Source organism: Accipiter gentilis, chromosome 19 (assembly GCF_929443795.1).
Source record: "Accipiter gentilis chromosome 19, bAccGen1.1, whole genome shotgun sequence".
In the NCBI taxonomy this organism is placed as follows: domain Eukaryota; kingdom Metazoa; phylum Chordata; class Aves; order Accipitriformes; family Accipitridae; genus Astur; species Astur gentilis.
Genome location: NC_064898.1, coordinates 7,232,197 through 7,253,111, shown reverse-complemented (window position 1 = coordinate 7,253,111; position 20,915 = coordinate 7,232,197). Strand labels below are relative to the sequence as shown.

General features: G+C 37.8%; 1 protein-coding gene across 2 annotated transcripts in view; it reads left to right on the top strand.

Moving 5' to 3' along the window:
• The window catches only part of SGCG (sarcoglycan gamma), a 158,208-nt gene that overhangs the window by 95,578 nt on the left and 41,715 nt on the right, over nucleotides 1-20,915 (top strand). For both annotated transcript variants that reach the window (XM_049823041.1, XM_049823040.1), the window contains exons 4-5: nucleotides 3,707-3,808; nucleotides 9,354-9,441. In XM_049823041.1, coding sequence (XP_049678998.1) covers nucleotides 3,707-3,808; nucleotides 9,354-9,441 — 190 coding nt within the window. The remainder of the gene's footprint in view (nucleotides 1-3,706; nucleotides 3,809-9,353; nucleotides 9,442-20,915) is intronic.

Genomic DNA, 20,915 nt, shown 5'->3' with positions numbered 1-20,915 from the left:
ACCTAGGATTCTAGTGGTGGCTGCTCATTTCGGGTGGTTTGGAGTATCCCTATGTAGGCAATTCACTGAATAGCTGTCAAATATCCTTTAGACCATGATTTCTGAATCAAAGAGCCTTTTGTTGAGCTTTGATGAGGCTTGAACCCACACAGAGCTTGAATTTTTTGTAGAAGGCCATGTCTCTGTTTCTACAAGCACTTACCTCCTTGGGAGCATTTTCAAATGATGAAAGATGTTTCTACTGCAGTTGAAGACATCTTGTTCCTCCAATTAGAATATGCCTAGCAGTTTTGAAATGAAAACTGGTCACACCTTTGTGAACACTAATGCTAAATTGCAGCTTTGGTGCATAAGGGTTTGGCAGCTGCCAGCAGTTTCCATGCCAGACAACTCCTTGCAGCAATAGCAAAATCTGCTTAATGTCTACAGAGATACCATTTCATCCTCCTCTTCCATACAGCTCAGTCCCTGCCTCGCTGAGGGCTTTGAATAATTAGAAAACATGAGGCTCGGGGCTATATGCACAACGTGTTACAGCTCAGGGCCAGCACACTCCAGCAGTGACAGTCACTAACATCAGGATAACAAGAATCCAGACTTGCCATACATCTGCTATGTTTAATGAAGCACTCTTTTTCCTAATCAATAGCTTATTGTGTAACTGCATCAAAGTCTGCATCTAACTGATATTGGGACCCTTTTCTCAAGTCAAGAGAAATACTTTTATTCAATCATTTGAATAGGAACAGAATCAAATCCTTAAAACTGAAAGCATCAAATTTGTTCATCACTGAGGAAGTCACAATACTCAGTAAATAATAATTGGCTTCTCCTAAATGGTAATGTAAGAAGCAGAGTGGTTGCTGAGAGAACATTATGTGTAACTATTATACTCTTCCTTTTTATGAACTTAGTGTTGGAGCTCAGTGCATTAGGGTGGTTGTTTATCCTAAATCCCTCTCTTTTATATTCCTTGTAACTTCAATTTGCCAATTATGAAAGGGGGATAATAGAATTTCCCCATCTCACAGTACTGCATAACTCAGTACTTTTACAAACTTGAGATGCTCAAATATCATGGTACTAAGGAAATAATAATTGTTTACAGTCACAAATGTAATAGAAGTGAGGATGATTATATGAAATCCACATTTTTATTGTTCTCATGCATGTTACAGAGTTTATCTGTTAGTCATCACAGATACTCATTTATGCAGGTAACCCAAGTGTAAATTTCCATATGGTTTTGCACTTCTCAAGTGACCGATGAGAATGAATAATGAGGCTCTTATTCAAATATGTGAGAATGTGAGCTCTGTGAGCTTTGTGTCAATGCTTAAATGAAATACCTGATGAAGGAAATAGGACATACTTGAGGACATATTTATACAAAGTAATCCTGAGTGATACGGCTGGATTTACTCAAAAATAAGAACTTACAGATAAGTTAAAGTACTCAATTTTGTCACATGGCATATTATTCCTGATGTCAGACATTCCTTTGTCTAGATAGCATTTTTAGAATAATCATTGCTGAAAAATCTGAATCCATTAGAAAGAGTGTGCTGAGTAAATTGCATAATCTTCTTTTTCAACATCAGTTGTAGGTTTTTTGTCTCTACTAAAAATTTCTTCCTGGCAAAGCCAAAGGCAGGATAGAGATTGCCGCCCAGGAGTTTGTTATTTTTCCCCAATCTGCTTCAGAGCGAGAATTGCTGCTACTTCATCTGCCTTCTTAAATACCAGATTTGTCTATGTAGTTTTTTATACTTACTCTATAACATACTGTTTATCTAGTTCTTTATATTCCAGAAAAATATGCAAACTGTGTTTAAACCTGATGGTTGCATCTGATGGAAAAGGCATGAGATCAGAGCAAATAATGAGACCCTAAATTTAGTTAATTAAATGAGAGCCATTTGTTAGTGGTATTTCTTATAGAATATCCTGATGTTTCATATCATATTTTCAAAAGTGTTTGTCTGAAAACCTATGTGTTTTCATGGTGTTGAAGTGATCTCTGTTTTGTGTTGCAAGTTAGAAAAAAATGTCCATAGTCCTCACTAGAAACACATATTTCTAAATCATTCAGTGCTTGCTAGGAGTTGTGATAATGAAAGCCATAGGGACCTCATCATAGGTATTATTTTTTGCCTCATTAGATGTATCAGTATATAGTAGGTACTTTTTAAAAGCTTTGCAATGAGCTAGAATTTAGAAATTGTATCTACTTCCACTGAGAAAAGTCAGTACATTATGTATTTCAAAGCAGTAAAATACTTGACCCTGAATAACAGATTCCATAAATAGCTATTCTAAAAGCCTTTTTCCTGAAATAAATCCTTACTGAGGAGGAATCGCAGTTGTACTCTCCAGTGGAGTGAACTGCTGACATGAATATTTGTTACCCTACGGAATTTAAGCAAACATTGTTTTTCTCTTTGTCTCTCTTCAAGCCTGTTAAAAGAAAACAGCTACAGTTTTTCATTCAAAGCTGGTTAGACATGTTATTTAGCATTATAGAAGTATAAAGTTCATAATCTCATTGGTCAGGACATACCATATTTGAAAACAATTACAGTCTCTTAAAGTTACAACTTTCATCAGTGGTGGGCATAATTCGTTAGGTGAACAGGTTATTGATGTATCATCAGTGGCCTGTCTTGTATCTCTTCTCTGCTTACATGGAGAACAACCTGAAATATATTTGGAGTGGAAATACTTTCTGGATTTACTGTTTTTTATTTAGCCTTCCCACCTACTCCTTGTAGTTTGAGGCAGTTGACTTGAAATATTTTCACATGTGGCCAAGCTGTAAGGCTGCAAATTGTTTTGCCAAGTTCTCTCTCACTTTTTATGGCAGGGGAGGGGTGAATCCTTTACAAATTAGCTAAATACTTGTGAAATACCTTGCATTTGAAGCCTGCAAGTCCTCAGATGTACTTACTGAAGTAATTCCTCAGTCATTTTTCACATTATCAGTTCTATGATAATGATGAATGAAAGTAAAAAGAATGACATAAGATACGGGCTAGAAAGCATAAGTGGACTAAAATCGGGAGGAAGCGACTAAGAGAGAATGAAGAAGGTACAAAAACTGACAAGCAGGTGATAGAGAGGAAGATGATAGTGTGAGAGATGTAGTCTTGACCTACAATTAGAGGAGGGGAAAAAATAAACCAAGGAATGAAAAATGAATTAAAAAGAAAGAAGTAATTACTGAAAATGGAAGCAAATAAAAATCCCTCTTTGTCTCTTCAATAGGCTTAGAAGTATTACATTCCTTGTAAAATACGTTTTTGATAGAATAAACCTTGAGATGTTAACATAAGGTTTGTTTTATGTGAGTACTTGTGTAAAAGTTTATTGTTCATGACATTTTTAGAAGGCAAGTACAAAGGCCATTTCAGCACCGCCAATACAAATGCACTTCTTTGTAAGTTAATGACTGTAATATTTTATTTTTTCCTCAAAAAAAAAAAATAATCCCAACTTTAATAATTTTGTCTTGAAAGCTACAGTTTCTTAAAGAAAAATACTGCTGGAAGAAATGAGGAATCCTGGAAATTTTAAATGCATTAGTATGGGCATCTTTATCAATAGACTGGAGGCAGGCAGCTCTGGAAACTTTCAGTTTATAAAAAGAACAAAAAATAAATATAGCAACAATAATAAAATGTGCATAATTCTTGCATCTTCTCCTTAGACTGGAATGGGACACCTGCGTGTCACGAAAGAAGGCCTTCGTCTGGAAGGGGAATCGGAATTCTTATTCCCTCTTTATGCCAAAGAAATCCATTCTCGAGTGGTAAGCAGATAGTCTTTCAATAATGCTAAAATAACATGAATGCACTTATGAACAATTGAATTTAGGCAAAGTCCAGGCATCTGTCATGGAAATATGTATATATGTGTGTGTGTATGTGTGTATCCACACATATTTTTGCATACTTTACAAGCATGATCATTAGGTCATTAATTAATATTTTTCTCTTAGGCATGTGATAAGTAGCTCAAAAAGGAATTATAAAGGTCATTGTATATAAGTAAAGCTAAAATTATAAGAGTGTGTAGAAAGCTTTTCATTATTTTTACCAAGATTATTTTTTAATGCAGGCTTCCCTGTGAAACTGCTTGTTTTGTTTATTCATCCCTGTGGCGGGTTGACCCTGGCTGGGTGCCAGGTGCCCACCAAAGCCGCTCCATCACTGCGCCCCCACCTCAGCTGGCCAGGGGAGAGAAAATACAACAAAAGGCTCATGGGTCAAGATAAGGACAGTTTAATAAAATGAAAGCAAAGGTCGCGCGCGACAGCAAAGAAAAACAAATGATGTTATTCTCTACTTCCCATCAGCAGGCGATGTCTGGGCACTTCCCGGGAAGCAGGGCTTCGGTACGCGTAGTGGTTGCTCCAGAAGACAAAAAAATGCCCCCCTTCCGTCTCCCTTTACTTAGCTTTTATAGCTGAGCTGACGTCATATGGTATGGAATATCTGTTTGGTTAGTTTAGGTCAGCTGTCCTGGTTATGACCCCTCCCAAGATCTTGCCCTACCCCAGTCTGCCATGGGGAGGGGGACCAAAAATTTTGGAGAGCCAGCCTTGATGCCGTGCCAGCGCTGCTCAGCAGTAGCCAAAGCACTGGTGTGTTATCAACACCTTTCTAGCTACTGATGCAGAGCACAGCGCTACGAGGGCTGCTATGGGGAGTATTAACTCCATCTCAGCCAGACCCAATACAATCCCTTACAGAATAGTTTCAGTATCTCTAAAATTAGTGGATCCTATTGGAAAAGTTACAATTTCTCCAATAAGTTCCATTTTTTCACTTCTAGAACAACGATATTAAATGTATGATATCTTTAGGTATATAAAATCCACAAGACTAAATGGAAAAATTAGGATTTAATTTTGTTTCCACAGACAAAATATTTTGTTAGTATTGAGGTAAAAAAGGAATAACATACTTGGTCAAAGAAAACATTTATCAAGCAGATTAACTTTAAAATGGCACTGAGAATGGGTATGCTATGAAAGATTTTTATTGAAATACTGGGTTTAGAGAAGGGAAGAGAGAATCTGAATTGTTTTTTAATTATCCAGGTGAACTCTGAATCTTATTCCAGTGAATTTTTGTAGAGCGATATCTGTTTCTGGCTACAAAATGAACATTTTTCAGATCTGTTGTCTGTAATCCAAACTCTCGCAAAATAAAGCCATGTTTTATGAACATTGTCATCAACCAATGGCACATTTCATTGAATAAATTACTATTCAATGAGAGTAAAAGCTGAATATGGCTCTTTCATTACTTCAAACGTATAATGGATTCACCAAGAAGAAATAGCCAGCTATGAGACTTTTATGAACTTAGGAAAAAAGTTAGTGTTTGTATTGCTATAGCAAGAGAAAATGTAAATAAAATTATCAGAATGAGGTTGCTAAAATGCTTGATTACTGAAATTTAAGCAATGCCAACGTATTTTACATCTATTAAGTCTTTTTTTTTTTTTTTTTTTTTTTTCTGCAACAAGTATTTCCAGTAGCAGGAACAGCTTTTACTTAGTGAAATTCCATTACTAAATCTATGTTTCCGTTTTGTTTCTTATGCTGTATTCTTTTCTGCCTCATAGGCTTTGGGAAAACTATTCATGTGCTTAAATGAATTTTCCTTGAGGTTGTTTATCCAGTAAGACATGTAAATTTTTAAGACCAGCGTAGCTAATACTTAAGAACTCCCTCTGCCTCCAAAAATTGTTATGCAATGTTAAGCTAACATTCATGCTCCTTTAATATTCCTTCCAGCTCTTAATACATTTAGTACAATATAGGAAGCAAGAGGTGTGGTAGCATCTAATATAAGCTTAGCTGTATAATGACCCATCGTGATCATTAGTAGCATGCATTCATTAGAGCCTTTGGACTACTGCATGTTTCTGCCCCCTATGAACTGATAATTCATCAGAGGTTTTTGTTTGTTTGCTGGCTTTTTAAAATGTTTGAACTTTCTGGAGGCTTAATTGCCTGTAGCTTGATCTCGTGAATGCCATCTATATATTTATTCTCATAAAGTTGCTTATTTGTTAAGATTTCTTTTTCTAAGTTCATCTGTTAGAGGATTGGGCCGCTCACAGTTATCATAGGAGCTTTCTCTCTTGCCTTAAGAGTTTTCTCCTTGCAGTCTCCTAACAGCTTTTCTCACCTAATGAGGTCTCCAAAGTGCCAAGAAAATATGTAGCAGAAAATGTACTTGCTGTGCATCATCTCTGGAGCCTATTACAAGTTTATGCCTTCATTATGAGTCCAACACAGAGTTGTGGGCAACACCATTGCAGCTTAGCTAATACATATTTATGGAAACATAAAAGTTGAACAGTTATAAATATGTTACTAGATTTTAATGAGTCAACACCACACGTGTGGAAGCTGCAGGTCTAGAATACAGTTTATTTGCACTTACATTTGATATTACAAATTACTAACTTATTTTTTAAATCAACCAGCAGCAGTCAAATAAGTGTAATAAAGATGCCCATATTTGTGGATCATTTAGTGGATGTACTTAAATGTAATATATTTACCGGATCTTTGTTGACCTTCCTTTTCCACTTCATACTAACTTGCTACATTAATGCTCATTCTAACAGACTCCTTACTTTTTTCCTAAGGCTTTTCATTATTTGTGTTACTTCTGTTAGCTTTCACCTTTTTCTGATATAATTTAGAAAATGAGATTCATTTATTTTGCTCACTTAGTGACTTCTTTTGAGATAACCTGTCTTCCTACTTGTAAGACACCCTTTTGGTTTTTTTAAAAAGTATAAGTTGGACTCCAAACTGTGTATTGCTTCTACCACTGTTATTAAGTAAGCGTTAGCCGTAAAATTCTTCATGTGAAACATGTTCAAAATTCTCAGGTTATCTTATACTCTAAGCATTAAATTATGATGGGAACATGGCTTGGGAGTGATTTTCAGGGGGTTACCCCTTCAAGGTTCTGCATAGTCTCTCCTGACTCTGGAAGAAGTACCAGAAGCCATGTATGTGAAAGAGACTGATCTTTAACAATATTCTGGTAGTTAGAAACTTACTTACCTAGCAATGAGTATCCCCTCTGAGGTCACAAGCAGGCAGCTTGCTAATACCCTCTTCATATCACGTATTCCCTGATACTGTGGCACCTGAGATCTGCTTAGGCACTCTCATGGGTTACTAGGTTCTGGTCCTTTGGATACTAAGTATGCTTTTAGTATGAAAGAACCTGTACTACCAAAAACTGTCTCCCTTTTGAAGTCTACCAGTGTGGCTACAATTTGCTGGTCCCAGTGAGCGTGATCAGACTTCTTGTCCCCAGATAATTTTCTGATACATAAAGTCAAGTAAAGACAGTGGCCAGTATGATCTCCCTGAAAATCAGCTGCATTTAAAGACAATTCAGGTGGTATGTTGAAGAAAAACATAAGGAGAACCCACCAATGCCCTCCTCACGAAGTTTTAGTACGCTTCCAAGTGACCCTGCCAGGTCGCTTGCCATGAACTGGTTTCATTACTGTCTGTATATCTAGACTGATGGGGCACAGTGGGCAGCTGGGTCTTTCAAAACCGTTACTCATCTGCTCTTCAAGACAAGGAGAAGCTTGAGGAGGCTCCAACGGGCCTGAAGTACAGAGAGTTTGACTGGGAATAAGTAATGGAAGTGGTACATCACCTGGGAGGAGTTCGACAAGCACAACAGCAAGCCGTGAGTTAACACAAGGAGATGTTTTGGTGAAGTAGTTCCACGCTGGCTGCAGTCTTAAGAATGACGTGAAGTTCTGAATTGCCTACTGTAGCTAGTCTGGATTGTGGTGAGATGTGGTGGGGATGAATAAAGATACCAGTTACACCTGCTTGGCATGCCCTGGCTTCCATAGGTAGCACAGAATGATGGGTAGGCATGAGGCTCTGATTGCTCTGCAGATGTCCCAGCTGTCTTGCAGCCTGTGAGGAGAGGTAAGTCAAATACGAGTGCCATCGCTTCGTGACCTTCCGTTGTGATTTTCTGTATTGGGACACCAGACGTGGAACAGCACAGGGTGTATTAGGCTCAAATCATGGTGCAGGGATGTGATGCTGTTCCGTCTGCTGATACACTTTTGTCATCCTTCTGAGTGGCAGACAGGGAAACAATTTAATTTAGGCTGACACTCTTACCTGTACTGTCATCTGTCGAAGTCAGCTCTGAGCTAGTCAACCACCCACTTTCTCCATCACCCACTCTCTGAGTTTTCTTGCCGGGAGAGTCAGTGCCAGGTGCCAAAATCAAGCCAAAGCATACAGGCTGCATGGACCATTGAGGAAGCAGAAGGCACATTGTCCTGGTTTCAGCTGGGATAGAGTTAACCGTCTTCCTAGTAGCTGGTACAGTGCTGTGTTTTGAGTTCAGTACGCGAAGAATGTTGATAACACTGATGTTTTCAGTTGGTGCTCAGTAGTGTTTAGACTAAGGTCAAGGATTTTTCAGCTTCTCATGCCCAGCCAGCAAGAAAGCTGGAGGGGCACAAGAAGGTGGCAGAGGACACAGCCAGGGCACCTGACCCAAACTGGCCAAAGGGGTATTCCATACCATGTGGTGTCATGCCCAGTATATAACCTGGAGGGAGTGGGGGGTGGGGGGATCGCTGCTCGGGGACTAACTGGACGTCGATCGGCGGGTGGTGAGCAATTGCCCTGCGCATCATTTGTACATTCCAATCCTTTTATTATTGCTGTTGTCATTTTATTAGTGTTATCATTATCATTATTAGTTTCTTCTTTTCTGTTCTATTGAACCGTTCTTAACCCATGAGTTTTACTTCTTTTTTCCCGATTTTCTCCCCCATCCCACTGGATGGGGGCGGGGGGGTAGTGAGTGAGCGGCTGCATGGTGCTTAGTTGCTGGCTGGGGTTAAACCACAACACACATGTGTGTTTCTCACCAAGTTAATATGACAGTATAAATTGGCAAAGTGGGGTATTCACACTTCAATTAAATGGCTGTCTTCTAGGAGTCTCAATTATGTATTGACATGTAGTCAACCTAGTACTTTAGCATTTTTTTCTGAAAGACAAAAAGTTAGCAACCTCATTCATTGGGCCAGTAACACAGAGTTTGTTCACCTGAAGTATTCTCCATAACTTTTTTCTTATTATAAATCTGGTATAGTTGAAGTAATCAAAAATATCTGCCCAGATTATTTGATGACATCTGTGGATGGTTTTGTAGCTGCAAAAGTCTTTCAGTGACTGAATTAATTTAAACACTAGACTAAATTTTGAAAACTGTTAACAATTCTGATTATTCTGCTTAATCTACTTTTTTTTTTCCATACTTCAGGACTCATCACTGCTTCTCCAGTCTACTCACAATGTGACTGTGAATGCTCGCAATTCAAATGGGGAAGTAACAGGCAGATTAAATGTGGGTAAGTCTAAGTGATTTTTCCTTGTTCACTGTTTTGGAAACATTGTAATGAATATTTGCAAGGATCTTCGAGGATATAAAGCACTAATCACCTGATTATTTTTTACTGTCATGGCCATATTTGAATAGTCCAGCTGCCACTCAATATGTACCAACAGTTTATTTCTCAGTTAAGCATTAATTCTATAAATATTTGAAGCACTTCTTTATTGCAGAGTTATGCAAGAAAGGTCACTGCAGAAGTTACTCTTTTTCTTGTGTAAATATCTGTTCATAGTTGCAAATCATTTTCTAAAAAAGTGCAACAGGAGAACATGGCTAGAGAGGTCTGTATGTCTCTCTTAATTTCCTAGTATTCCAGAGACTAATACATTTAAGCAGATGTCCTAAAACCATGCCAGTTCACAACTCAGAAATGTACATGTTTTACTATATTTGGTAGCAGTAAGATACATTGGTTTGCTGAGTGAAATCAATAGATCTAGATAGATGTAGGTGATAGATCTTGGCAGCAAGAATAAGCAGACCTTACTCTTTAAATCATACTTTTAAGGCAAGAATGGTAACGATATGTGTCAGGTAAAACGTCATTTTTCTTAGTTTTGTTAATATTTTTCAACCTTTATTTGACTTTGGAGAAAAATATAGCAATTTATTAACTTGTTTCTTCTAAGATCCTCATGCACCAATGCATAAATTCCTACTTAAATTTAACTGTAAGACTAACCTGATATGCTTAAATAGTTTACTAGATTGGGACCCAGGTGAGCACTGATGAGCAACTTTTTCATGCTGATGAGACTGTGTAACTTCTGTAAAAATTCTTGTTTGAAGAACTACCATATCAATGCAAGCTTCACTGTTTTCAAACACACTTCAAATAACAAATATAATTTAAAATTTATAAAGGAGCCTGCTATTCCCCTTAAAAATGTATAATTATACAATTAATCACAATTTGGCCTTTAAATGTGTTCAAATCTCTTTTGTTAATTCAAGCTATTCATAAAGAACTGAACTATTCCTTTTAAGAAAATGTCCTTAAATATGTATCAAAACATGATAGTAGCTTTCATATCTCATTTTGATAATAATTAAGGGTAGGAAATGTACAGTTTTATGTTATTAGTAAAGTTATTAAACTAGCTTGCAGTAATTAACTATACAGTGACCACGTGACCAAACCCAAACACATCACATGGTCAAAACTTCTGTGACGTGGCACATATGCTGTTGATTCTATCTGCTCTGTACTGTTTGTGGATGCCCGTCATGGGACCAGATGTGTATCTGCACTGTGGTCATGTCCCCATCCTGCCTGATGAGAAGAAGTTGTCAGGAGGTCCTTTGGGAAGGGCAGAGCACAGAGCAGATCATTGACCAGACCACCACACTAATTTGTCCAAACTGATCTCTGCCAAAGTCTGAGAAACTTCCAGGTAAAATCATGTCAGGCAGTAGCTCAAAGGCCTGATGAATTGTTTGACAGGCTATGTCCAGCCTGCATGACCTAGAACTGCTAATAGGAAAGGTGTGCTATAAAGGTGTTCATGAATATTTGGTCCTGTATTGAGTTTAGAGACTTGTCAAGTGAGTGATCCCATCATTAATAGGTGCTTTTGCATGAAAGTGAAAAAAGCTGCTCTGATTTCTGCGGAACTCAATTCTTTCGTCATATTTTAATATACTCATGATGCACTTAGGGGACTGTGTCCCTATGGAAATAAGGCACCTCCATATTTCAAGCTGGAAACATCCCATACCTTTGGCAGGTGCAAGGTGCATTGCTTCTCAGACAATGTTTCTGCATGCGCAATTAAGAAACTTTGTTGGGGAAAAAATGTCACCACTGACGAGTGATATAAGTGAATTGCTCATTTGGACTTTGGTGTCTGTAATGTACCTGAGGTCCGTAAATGAGCAGTCTGAGATATTCACCCATAGTGTATCTTTCCTTTTAACAAAGAGAGCTTCAGTGCTGGAAGCAGTGTAAAGGGTATATTTTACTGAAAGGAAAGATATTTCAGTTGTTGTGCCAGCCAATGGGTATAGATCTTACCTTAGGAAAAGGAAGCCTGAAAAAAATAACAACACATCTCAGACTATCTTTTCTTTTCTTTTTTCCTCCTTCCCAGTCACCACTTAGTCGTCTTCTTCTGAGAGAGTTAACAAAGAGCATTACAGAAAGTGAGATGGAATCTGCTGCCTTAAATACATAGAAAGTTAAAAATACCTGCTCAGTAGGGCTAGAGACATCTAGACTGAAGAAAACTTGTAAACTGAAGACCCGATAGACAGAGAAGGGTCAATACAAGCCCATGTTGTAGAATATGGACTGTGGTGTTTAGGGGGGAGAGTTCTGCTGGATGAGAACTGTCTCATCAGTAGTGACTCATTTATAGCAAGTACCACCTGTATTTAGTATTTTCCCTTCTTATTAGTAGTTTCTCTGCTTTTCATCACTTGGCTTTTCTGGCTTTACTCCCAGTAATGTGCAGTTCAGTGTTTTTGTACCTTATGATCTCAAGCCTCTTTAACCTTTTCCTAAGGGACAGCCAAATACTTAGTGTTGTCCAGACAAAAAGTTCTCTGGCTGTGCAGAGAGGCTGTATCTGGCTTATGCAGTATATGAGGAAACCAGTAGGAAGGAGCAGAGTGTAGACTGGAAGACCTGCATCTCAAATCTTTTAAAAGAGTTCAGTGCATAAAGGCAATTCAAATTCGACACTGAAGCAGGGAAGTTCTGACAGCACTCTGGCTTGCTCTACAAGAAATACTTAGGTGAGAAGATGAAATAATGATTTGAGCCTGGGGAAATCAAAACTACACCAAAAGGAAGTGCTAAAGTGCATCTGCATATTATTTGAAACATTTGATGTTTAAGTAATCTCTTTTTGACTGGCAAGTCTATTTATTGAATTCGTTAATAGTTGGTCTTATGTGCTGTCTGGTGTAGTTGCTATCATTGTAAATGCTAACATGAAATATTACTAATATTAAATCATACTAATTTTAGACTGATAGAAAAGTCTTGAAAGAGAAGTAAAAAGTTAATACTGTAAAGAATTATGGTAATACCTAAAGATACCATCAAACAACAGTGACCGGGGTAAGTGACAGTCTGCTAAAGTAAATGATCATCTTTGCATGGCTTGATATTTTTAGCCATTGTCCGTAGCCAGTCAAAAAAGCATGCATATAAAATGATGTTCCCTTATAAGAAGTGTGAAAAATAGGTGTGTGGCTGATTTACTTCATATGCCTTTGCTACAGAATTAATGCCTTCCACAGTTGCCAGCATGCTGGAATTATGTCTTAATACACTATTAATAAATATGAGTAGTGGCCATTGTGAAGGAACTGTATAGATAAGTTTGGGATTATTCCAAAGATGACAATATAATATAGTATCATTCATAAGATCATAACAAAAATACCTTTTAACTCATAGAAGATTGGATTCAAATGAGCTGTTAAAATATTTTAATAAGTTACTAAGAGTGATTTAAATACCCAGTCTTCCATAGAAGTAATTCACAAGAGAGATGTGAAACATATCTTTACTTGAGGATTTTCTGTGAAGTTCCTCACATGAGGGTAACAGGCACATATTATGCACAAATGAGAAAGGTTTCCCTTATAAATCACAGATATACTAAAATGACATAAAATGTGAGCGACTTCCACCATGAACACTCTTGTTTTAAAGTTTCTACATGCTCCTCAGTTCACCTGCGTGACATTCCTCTTGCAGGAGTTATCTGGACATTGTAGCTGTTTAAAAAAAAATGCTGTAGATCTTCTTGTGTTTTGGACTGTGTTCTATAATTACACTGCTTTCAGAAGCCTCACTAAATGCAAATACCTTTAACTGCTTGCCAGGAAAAGAATACTTTCAAAATAATAGGGATCATAAATAAAAAAAAACAAATAAATTCTGCACTTTACTCTTTTTTGACTTCAGTATTCTTCTGGATGACAAAGATACCCATTTGGTTTGAGTTACTCTTTAAAATCATTTAAAACTCATATATGACCAAAGAAGCTCATATTAAAACCAAGTAAATAATTAAAAAAAAATTAAAGCAAAAAAAAAGAAATGGCACATTTAGCTAAGGGATTATGGGGATGTGATTGCTTTGGGAATATTTCTGGGAGAAATGGGACTTAAAAAAAGGATGTGGGCCAATGGACAGGAAGGAAGGAATCTAAGCAAGGCACAGATATGGGAAGGTACAGGATTGAAAGTCAGATGGAATTAATAAAGCTGTGGGGAGAGGTGCTTATAGGCAAGGCAAGAATGTCTACAGAACAGATGGTAACTATTTTCATTAGAATAGCTCCTGTCTTAAAATCATGTATAAGATTCAGATGTCATTATCTCAGCTTGCTCATCAACCTTCAAAACTGAAATATCTAGAACTTTCTTTGATAATCCAAGAAAGCCATTGAAGAAAGCTGCTAACCATCATCTCCAAGATTCCTGTTCTTCTAATTCAAAGCCTTATTCATTCCTAGAATAAAAAAGAAATGTAGCACCTTTGATTTTTATCAAGCCATAATAAAGCAACTTAGTGTAAAAAATTATCGAACTTTTTCAATAATGAATGATAACAAATATGTAATAGATATAAAAGAAACATACAGACTATATAGTTAATTATCAAATACTTAAAAGCAACGTTGGTATCAAACAGTAAATGATGCTTCACCTAAGTAAACATACGTTTACATATACAGCCTACCAGCACATGAACGCAATACAGTCAGATTTTGCAGTGGTGTTCCACTGCCAGATATTATAGAAAGTGAATGAAGAGCAGTGTGTTTCCAACTATCTTTTCAGTAAAGTAGGGCCAGTTTTTTAAAAGATCTATTTTTCAAGGATCATTTAAGAAGGCTTCAACCTACAGAAGACCCTAAGTTCTGCTCGTAGTATGTCTTTTTCAGGAGAAAAAAACCACAAAGGAAAGAGGCTTCCAAAGTCATGCAAGGACTGTGAGAACAGGTTCCAGTACAGTGGACTGCTAGTCCTCCTCCTGATTCAATCATTTACACCAAGGAACAGTAACATCAGTAGCTTGAGGTCAGGGGTTCATTTTAAAGTACTCAAAGCTAGAGGGAATTTATTTAGATAGCTGTATTATGAAGCTGTTCTGCACTTCAAAACATGAAATCAGCACCACTCAGAAAGCATGGGAATATGGTAAAAGTCAAAATGGTTTATGCAGTCTGAAAACAGAATGACAGTCAAAATTCTGCCTGGAGACTATTTTTGTGTCCATCACATTAATCTGAACAGATGTTACAATGTTTCAAATAATTTCTGGTTTTCTTATCAGCATTTTGATATTTCATTTTCAAATGATCTTATTTTTTCATCAGAGACATAATAGGAAGAAAACAGTGTTAATGAAGCATGATGTATGTACGAAGAGTTTGATGATGTTTTTACAGGGAAAACCCTGAAGCCAGTTTCATAAACTTGACTTAATTAATGACGTTCTAAAATCATTTAGCTTTTCCTTCTTTATTTTTCCCAGAAGGCTTTCATTAAAAACTCCATTTTTGTCCAAATAAGTTCTTTCTTATCTGTAAGATAAAAGCCAGAACATGTTTCTTGAAGATCTTTGTACTGCAGGAGGATGATTATTTGCACAACTTTAATTGCTGTCCAGCTGGGTTATAAGAAGGAAAGATACAACATAGGAGTAATTAATAGAAGGATAAATGGGAAACTTCACTGAAGTATTTTTTAGGTGATTAAGTCTTCCTATGATCAAGAACTTACCATATTTGTTCCAAGGGGATTAAAGTAGTGATTTTTACTTCCAGAGTATAAAAATTTCAGCTACCAATGAATCTGACCATATCAAGACATACACACTAGTTTTATTTAAAATTAAAAGTTAGTTGACTCAGGTCAGGCAAAATTTAGAGAGTAACAGGTGGCTGCTAAAACATCCTACAGACTTTTTAACCATTCTTCTTTTCTAGTTTCCTGTTTTAATCCATGGCAGATGTGTTTCTGTTCTGTATTAAATGCATATGCTATTAGTCTTTTGTGAGACCATTGTGTATTTAAATGGATATAATGTTGAAGAGAATGAAAACAAATAGCAGAAAAAAGGTAAGCAGTAATTGATACACATTTAAATTAAAGCTAGCTAAGCAAGTCGCCATGAAAACTTATTTATGAAAAAAGTTAGTCATTACAGCTACAGTTTAATACTTAGACTAAAATTAAAAGTATCCTCTTCTGAAAAAAAATACCATTGATGTCTATGTACTATGTATAGTAATGTGCTTACTATAGCAAGATTTACACACCCTGTCTGCAGATATGATAATCTTTATGAAGAAATAGGTAATAATGTTCAGGGTCAGCAATGCTGACTTTAAACATCCTCCAGAAGTTAATCAGGTAGTTATGTGCATTGCCAACTTGCTTAAATATGCCAGCATCATAGTTAGGGGGAAATTTAACCTGGCCAAGAGGATTTGAATCCTATGCTGTCACTTCTCTTCTAACTGTGTGTAGAAGAAGAGAAAAGCAATATGCATATAAGTTTACAGAGCTTATCTCTGAAAAAAAAAAGGTTAATGTATGGGAAATCATTTTTTTAATTTGGAAAAAGAACCAGGTAGTAGATGCCTGTCTATCATCAGAGAGCAATTACTCATCTGAGTAGCCCCATTCTCTCTTTATTTCAATGGGAGCAAGGAATTCAAAGTAAGTGAAAAAAGAGGAATTATTAAATATTTTGTAACCTTCTTGGCTTTCACAGTCTTCAGTAAATTTGCAATCCCAAACATATTTTGCTTCATATGGTATAGCAATCATTAACATAAGTCATTGGATGGTAATTTGAAGATAACAGTTATTGCTAAAGGTGAGGACAGTCCCTGCACTTCCTTCCTGTAAAGTAATAAGATTGAATTATCGGCATTGGTTAATGCTAGATAAATTTGTAAAGGTTAGCTTAAAATAGCTGAAATTTATTGTGACTATATAATCTATTATAGAATTTGGACAATTAATGTACGTTTAAAATCCTAGTCATTTCAAGTGTAGCAGTACTTTCATCTTAAAGCTAACAAGACTCCCCGTGGCAGTTAGTGGCCAAAAAAAGGAGCTAGATCCCTATCTTTGCAGCAGGTCTGCAGAAGAAGACGCACACCCACACCACCCCCCCCCCAGTTGTGGTAGACTACTTGAAGCTGTATCTGCAGCGTACCCTTCTGGCAATGGGGTCTAATAGGACACTGGGCTGCATCGTTCCACTCCTGGGAGGCTGCACCCGGAATACTGCGTTACGCCCTCTCCAGTGGGACAGACCTGTGAGCAAACTGAGGACACTCACACAAGGAGCCATTAAGATGGTCAGGGAGTGGAATCACGACCAAGTATAAGAGGCTGAAGAAGTTGTGTTTGTTTAACCTGCAGAAAAGAAGGCTTAAAGGGGGGCTGCTAACTTCTGCCTGCCATGAGGAGGGCTAGAGACAAGATGAAGCCAGACTCTACTCAGAGGTGCACAGCAAAAGGGCAAGAGGCAACGGCCGTAGGTTGCAGTGAGGCAAAATGCAACTGGATAGAAGCGGGGGAAAAATATCACCGTTAGAACGGTTAACCATGGGAGCAGGTTGCCCAGGGAGGCCACTGAATCCCCTTGCTCAGAGGTATTAAATTTCCACCTGGACAAGACTCTGAGCACCTTCGTCTAACTTCTGACCAAGCTGACCCTGCTGTGAGCAGAAGGCAGGACTAGGTGACCTCCAGAGGTGACCTTCGACTTGCACTCTTCTGTGATTCTGTCTTGCCCAGTCTTCAGCTGACACTCCGGAAGGGCTCAGGTTGCTTACAGACCCCATGTCAGACTTTCTAGTCCGATGTAGAAGTCTTAGATACTGTAGGACATCTAAAATAAGCTGAAGGCTGGGCAGGGAACACCGAAGTACGTAGAATGGCACTAGACACCTATGTTGGCAACAGTGTCACGCCCCATCTGTTCAACTGGTCCTCTCACGTTGTCGTCTGCCCAGATCCAGTAGGCATGCATAAAATACTCCTGAAGCACAGTGCTGGAGCTGACCTTATGAAAATACACTCATGGCTTTCTTTTTGAAAAAAAAAAAGAAAAAAGAATTGGAGGAAGAAGAATTATCCGCTATACAGAAAATAGAATGGTTAAAGTATTCACTCGGGGATGAGAAACTCAGATCAGCTGTCTTCTCTGCATAGGGGGTTTCAAATTATCATACCTCATCTCCTTTAGTACTTTTCACCTTACCTGTCTGAGGACTGTGCGTTTCACCTTTTCCTGCTGAATTTATGCATTATGCAACAAATTCTGGATTCATCAGGCCTGAGAGAAAAGGTGACACCATAGCCTTTTTGTCAAGTCACTGTGTGAGACACATGATCTCCTATTCCTGCCATGTTTTCTACATGCAATAATCCATTTTACAGGGAAATATTTCATGGGTTTATTTTTTATATTTAAATAGAGTGTTTTATAAAAAGGTGGATAAAGACTTTTAGTTAGCTAAATCACTCTGAGAGGGGAAAGTACTACCACCTAAATACCTAAACATAGGTTGGGTTGCCAGAGTCTGCATGATCAGTGTCTGCATCTGATCATGTCTGAGCATTCAGAACCGATTTTTTAAAGATCCCTAGACTTGTGTGCAACCATAGAGAACAACAAAGTATAAGAAGTGCTGACAGTAAGGCATCCTTACTTTGATGTGGGAGGGCATAATTGTTGCATCCATTGTATAAAAGGAGAACTGAGAGAAAAAGAGGGAACAGGAGCAGCAAGTGTTCTATTAATGTATTAGAGATGTTTTTAAAGGTGATGAGAGATGTGTGATATGGACATAAAATGTATATATGCAATGTGCTGCATATTCTCTGTAATAATACACTTGTTCTAATAAAAGACCGGCAAGTACTTCCATACCATTCCATATGAAATTCTGACTAATTTTATGCTTCTGAAAGTAATGGCTTTACATTTATTAGTATTGTATTACTCATGGAACTAGAACTGAATCTGTAGGAGTATTACATTTTTAATACACTTTTAATGAGATCTTATTTTAAATAAGGTGCTTTAATTTAATAAAAATTAACTAAAAAATGAAATTGCATAGCAATACCCCAAAGCACTCAGGATTTTGGCTTGTATTCAACAGTTCAATGATTCTAGGTGGTAGGAGAAGAGTGAAGCACACAGAGTAGGTGACAGCCATAGGTTATCAGAAATGATGGACAGCAGAGTAAGAAAAGAAAAGATCTGAAATTAAATAAATAACTTTAGTGTTGGAAAGCCTTTTCTTCTGAAAGATCTAAAGACATACTAAAAGTGCTTAGTACATGGCAGAACTAACTGGATTTGAAGAGTCTGCCTACGTGTTACCAATTGACATGTTACCAATTCATTGATGTTAAGCATTTGTGGGTATGTATTTTATGGCAGGTCCTGTTTATGATAGAAGATTCTTTGTCCTTCTACATTTGTATTGGCCTGGAATTCAAAGGTTGGGTAGCAGTAGAAGGGAATTTATTTAAGTGCTTTTTTGACTGAAATGTACTCACGAAACAAAAGGCCTTCCTTCCCTGGAAAACCCCAAGTGGAGCCATGAGTGAAAAGAAACAAAAAGGAAGCCTGTTTAGCAGTGTGCTCCTTTGCAGGCAATAGGTCAATTGTTTTTGGAATAATCTTTCATCATTTAAAGTGGCATCCTCAGTGTCAAGTGGTGTGTGATGTGATGATCACATATGAGGTCTATAGCAGAACTGCACATGTTAAAGGAGGAAGTGTAAAGAAACAATGGACAATTATTGGTCAGCCTGATTAGCAAGGATAACCAACTGACCTGGGAATTCCTGTGACACCTCTGGGACAAGTGGGAAAACAGTGCAAATGCTCTCTATAACCTGCATTCAGTCGTGTTACATTTTTAATTGTAGGATTTTATCAACAAGTATGATTACATAGTATTAGTTGACTTACACGTAGTTAATATACTAAGGTTGTAAACAAAATGCATTTAGGAATTAGGAGATTAAAGTTTCAGATATTGAATTTGACTGCTGTATGTGAGCTGAAAATTAATCTTACCGGGATCACAATACAATTAGTGTTATTGCAATATAGCTAGTGCATGTGTATTGTGAAATACACCTAAGAGAAATTAATGGCTAGTTTTGGTTATATAAATTTATTCCCATTTCTTTAAAAGCCTATTATTGCTTTTTGGAATTTGTTCCACATACACCGAGATGTCTCGTCTTTAGCATGAATACAACATATGCTTGAATTTGGTTTACCCTAGCATTCCCGCTAAAGATTTTAAATACATCTGTTATTGTCCATACCATTCTTTGATAATGAGGATTATCTATAGGACATTCCTTGTGCCACTTTACCGGGGCATTTGTGTTGAGAAACCTATGGACCTAAAAGTTCTTGTTAAAGATATATTCAAGTGTGCAAGGACCAGGATCAAACAGGAGAGAAACCTGGATGTAAACCCAGCATGGGCAAGGCCATGAGTTGTGGTTTCAAAGAGCCAGCAGTTAAGACTCCTTTGGGAGGTACAGAATGTGCAGTGAGTGCTTTCAGTGCTTGCAGCTTTTTCTTACTTAAGTCTAGCATTAAAATATGACGCGCATAGTTCACAACGCACCCGTCTTAGATCTGCCTAACTGCCCTCTACATGCTTAAATGCAAAGTTTAAATTCTCCTAGCTCTTGCTCAGGAAAAAAAGTTAACAGCAATAGGCACCAGACTTTTCTTAAGCAACAAAGATCACTGAACACCTTAATGAGTCACTCAGTGTGACCAGAAACATCCGAAGTAGGAAAGTGTTCAGCAAGTAGGGGTAGACTACGTCTACATTAGTAACCCAACCAGGCCAGGACCCGCAGTCTGCCCCAGGGGCGCGTGTCACGGCACAGCCCTCAGCTGAACACACTTCCCCCCAGAACTGGAGACCTTCATCCGCCCCATCTGCGAGGGACAGACCCTGGTCAGGGGCTTTGCCCGGGAGGTGCCTGTGGGCGCAGGTCGAGATGGTGGCAAGGAGCGTGCTATCAGCAGAAAATGATTCAGATTAGCAGAAATTGGCAGTGCTTGTGTCTCCTCTGCCTCGGCTTTCTCTAATTTATTGGTATAGGTGTATTCATTAGCTTGTGAAAACTTACTGCTCAGCCAGGATGAGCACTTTCCTACAAATCCTGTTATGCCTCTTGTTCCTCATTGTCCTGGTTTCAGCTGGACCAGGACACTCATCTACCTAAGGAGATTTTCCTCTGGTTTTCCCCTATCTCATTATTTTTTTAGGGTAGGACTGCCTCAGTTTCTCATGTTAAATGTGTTCTGCCTTGCCAGGAATAATCAGATATGAATTGAGTGGAAGAAAAGAGGAGAGGCCAGGAATGTGCCTATGTGGTCTAATGTTAAAAAC